Genomic DNA, 2,462 nt, shown 5'->3' with positions numbered 1-2,462 from the left:
TTCAAGTGATTCTCCTGCCTGAGCCTGCTGAGTAGCTGGGACTATAGGCGTGCGCCACCACACCTGGCTAATTTTTATATTTTTAGTAGAGACGTGGTTTCACCGTGCTGGCCAGCCTGGTCTCAAACTCCTGACGTCAGGTGATCTGCTCGCCTTGGCCTCCCAGAGTGCTGGGATTACAGGCGTGAGTCTCCGCGCCCAGCCAAAACCTTTCTTTAAAAGTCATACATTCATATGATTTTTTTTAATGTGAAACAAGAAATATATAAGGAGACCTAAGTCTTTCCTAACTCTCTTCTCATTCCTTCTAGTTTCTGTTTTCAAAAATACTCACATAAACCCTTGATAATGTCTTCATGCATCTGAGCTCTTATAGGTGCCATCTTCTGTCCCTTAGCTTCAAGAGTTTCTATCTCTGTCCTACCTGTTTCTCTCTCTCAGCCCAGGCAGAAGGGGAAGAGGAGGAAGAAGGGGAGGAGGAGAGTTCGCTGATCGAGATCGCAGAGGAAGCTGACCTGATTCAAGCAGACCGGGTAATAGAGGAGGAAGAGGTGGTGAGGCCTCGGCGGCGGAAGAAGGAAGAGAGTGGAGCAGACCAGGAGCTGGCTAAAATGCTTCTGGCCATGAGGCTAGACCACTGTGGCCCTGTGACAGGAGCTGGACAGGAGCAAGGAATAGGAGAGTGGCAGGTAAACTCACTTCTTTGGGTTGAAACTGGCCTGAGACTGTTCTGACCACTTTTTTCCCCCACTTCTAATACAGTATATTCACTTCATCATTACAATTAGCTAAGTACCCGTATTATAGCCTACACCTGGTATGAGATGGGTGTAATTCCCAAGGATATAAATATTACAGTTCTTCAGAGGGCCTCTAGCCAGAAATGCCAACCTAGAAAGACAGGAAGCAGGTAGCCAAGTGCTTCTGTAGAACTCTGGGAAGAATGTAGCATATATGAGTCAGGTCAAACAGTCTCAGCACTTAATACCTTCAGGAGTATTACCTTCTTTATTTCAAATAAGTTTTTTGAACATGTACCAAGATTTTAGAGGATTAAAGTAAGCAATGAATCAAGACCTCCAGGCTGGTTGGAATATTCCTCCTTCACTCACCTTGGAATTTGACACTTCTCTAAGTCAAAATTGTGTGAATTCCCAGATGTCTTCATGTAGCCTTCCCTCTGTTCCTTCTGGTAGAGCCTTGTGGTCCTCGGTATTTAGCATGCATAACTATGATGATCGAGGATTAGAGACTCAAAATAAGAATTTGTAAACCTTATGAATGATTTAAGAACTTTCAAGGGCAACTTTGGATGCAGTTTGCACCTGATCTCCTAGTTCAGTTCAGCATCACTATATGTGATGAGTGGAGTCATGATCTCAATTCTTAGAAGCATGGATTCAGCATCTCCCAGGGGGCATCAGGAAAGGTTAATTTGTTTGGTTTTGAAGCAGGGCGGGCAGATCTTTATGTAGTGACATCTGTCTGACTTGCCAGTTCTTCCAAAGGCTCATAGCCTCAGGCTCAGTGACAGCCAGAAGAGAGTGCTTTCTCATAAACAGTGCTTTCCACCCACTTGTTAAAGGTACTGTGTTGATACGATGGCATTAGGACTGTTTTAGCAGGCCCTGTGCCAAGTACTATGCAAAGCACTAGTTGGTAGGCACTGGTTGTAGAGCATTCAACAAGAAAATCCTAACCCCGTGACGTTCAGGGCATACATTTTAGGAACGAGAAACAGGCTATGGTCAAAGATGTTTAATGATAACTAGTGCTAGCACTAGTATAAATGCTTTCCATGTATTTACTCCTGACTAGCCAACAATTCTATAAAGAGATACTATTTAGAAGGTGATACTGAGGGACACGGAGGTTAGGTAACTTGCCTGAGGTCCCACAACCTAGTAAGAGGTAGAGCAGGGCTTTGAAGCCAGGCAAACAGGCTCCAGAGTCCTTGTTTACCACTACAGTGGAAGAACTGTGGGGAGAATGTAAGGCACTTGACATTAATCAGGGATGGCAGCCCTTTTTCTTATGTGCTATGGCCCCTACCTTGGGCTTAAAACCAAGCCTGCCTCTGCTTAGGCTACACTGGTATTGATGGTATTGATGTCTGCAGACCCAGCGCAACCAGAAAAAGAAAATGAAAAAGAGGGTGAAGGATGAGCTTCGCAAACTGAACACCATGACTGAGGCTGAGGCCAGTGAGATCGAGGATGTTTGGCAGCTGGACTTCAGTTCTCGCTGGCAGCTTTATAGGTACTGTGTTCGGCTCCCAGCCAACCCATGTGATTTCCCCAGGGAGTTTTGTCTGTTCCTGGAACATTGTCCACTTCGAAGACCTTCAGTGACGTTAACTAATTATTAATTGAGCACCACCACTGAGAGCTGAGTGATAGGGATACAGCCATGGGATAGAACAGACATTAGTTCTACCTTCTTTTTTTTTTTTTTTTTTTTTT

The 2,462-nt window shown here is 44.7% G+C and overlaps 1 protein-coding gene across 2 annotated transcripts in view; it reads left to right on the top strand.

Moving 5' to 3' along the window:
- The window catches only part of ZNFX1 (zinc finger NFX1-type containing 1), a 33,222-nt gene that overhangs the window by 21,076 nt on the left and 9,684 nt on the right, over positions 1 to 2,462 (top strand). For both annotated transcript variants that reach the window (XM_017541390.2, XM_017541391.2), the window contains exons 8-9: positions 442 to 689; positions 2,120 to 2,259. In XM_017541390.2, the coding sequence (XP_017396879.1) occupies positions 442 to 689; positions 2,120 to 2,259 (388 nt within the window). The remainder of the gene's footprint in view (positions 1 to 441; positions 690 to 2,119; positions 2,260 to 2,462) is intronic.

Source organism: Cebus imitator, unplaced genomic scaffold, assembly GCF_001604975.1.
Source record: "Cebus imitator isolate Cc_AM_T3 unplaced genomic scaffold, Cebus_imitator-1.0 Scaffold132, whole genome shotgun sequence".
Taxonomy (NCBI): Eukaryota; Metazoa; Chordata; class Mammalia; order Primates; family Cebidae; genus Cebus; species Cebus imitator.
The sequence above is the reverse complement of the archived record's forward strand: the minus strand, read 5'-3'. Positions and strand labels throughout refer to the sequence as shown.